Source organism: Eimeria mitis, genomic scaffold (genome assembly GCF_000499745.2).
Source record: "Eimeria mitis Houghton genomic scaffold, Emh_scaff4435, whole genome shotgun sequence".
NCBI lineage: Eukaryota > Apicomplexa > Conoidasida > Eucoccidiorida > Eimeriidae > Eimeria > Eimeria mitis.
In genome coordinates this window covers 2,734-2,974 of record NW_013572750.1, presented here as the reverse complement: position 1 = coordinate 2,974, position 241 = coordinate 2,734, and the positions used below count along the sequence as shown (strand labels likewise).

At 56.4% G+C, this 241-nt stretch overlaps 1 protein-coding gene across 1 annotated transcript in view; it reads right to left on the bottom strand.

Moving 5' to 3' along the window:
* The window catches only part of EMH_0075130 (uncharacterized protein), a gene marked incomplete at both ends in the record, with an annotated part of 2,887 nt that overhangs the window by 2,510 nt on the left and 136 nt on the right, over nt 1-241 (bottom strand). The window contains 2 exons of the mRNA XM_013499556.1: nt 3-91; nt 185-241. Coding sequence (XP_013355010.1) covers nt 3-91; nt 185-241 — 146 coding nt within the window. The remainder of the gene's footprint in view (nt 1-2; nt 92-184) is intronic.

The window sequence follows — 241 nt, the reverse complement described above, 5'->3', positions numbered from 1 at the left end:
AAAACCTTAGGGGGCCCCCAACGCCAAACAGCAACAACATAAACTGTTGCTGCTGCTGCTGCTGCTGCTGTTGCTGCTGCTGCTGCAGGAGCTGTACGGGCAGCACGACAACTGTCACCTGCAGCAGCAGCAGCAGAAGCAGCAGCAGCAGCAGCAGCAGCAGCACGGGGTTTGATATCCCTACATTCTAGAAGCAAAGCCTTCAGCAGTTGCTGCTGCTGTGCAGCAACACGTTTGCTGC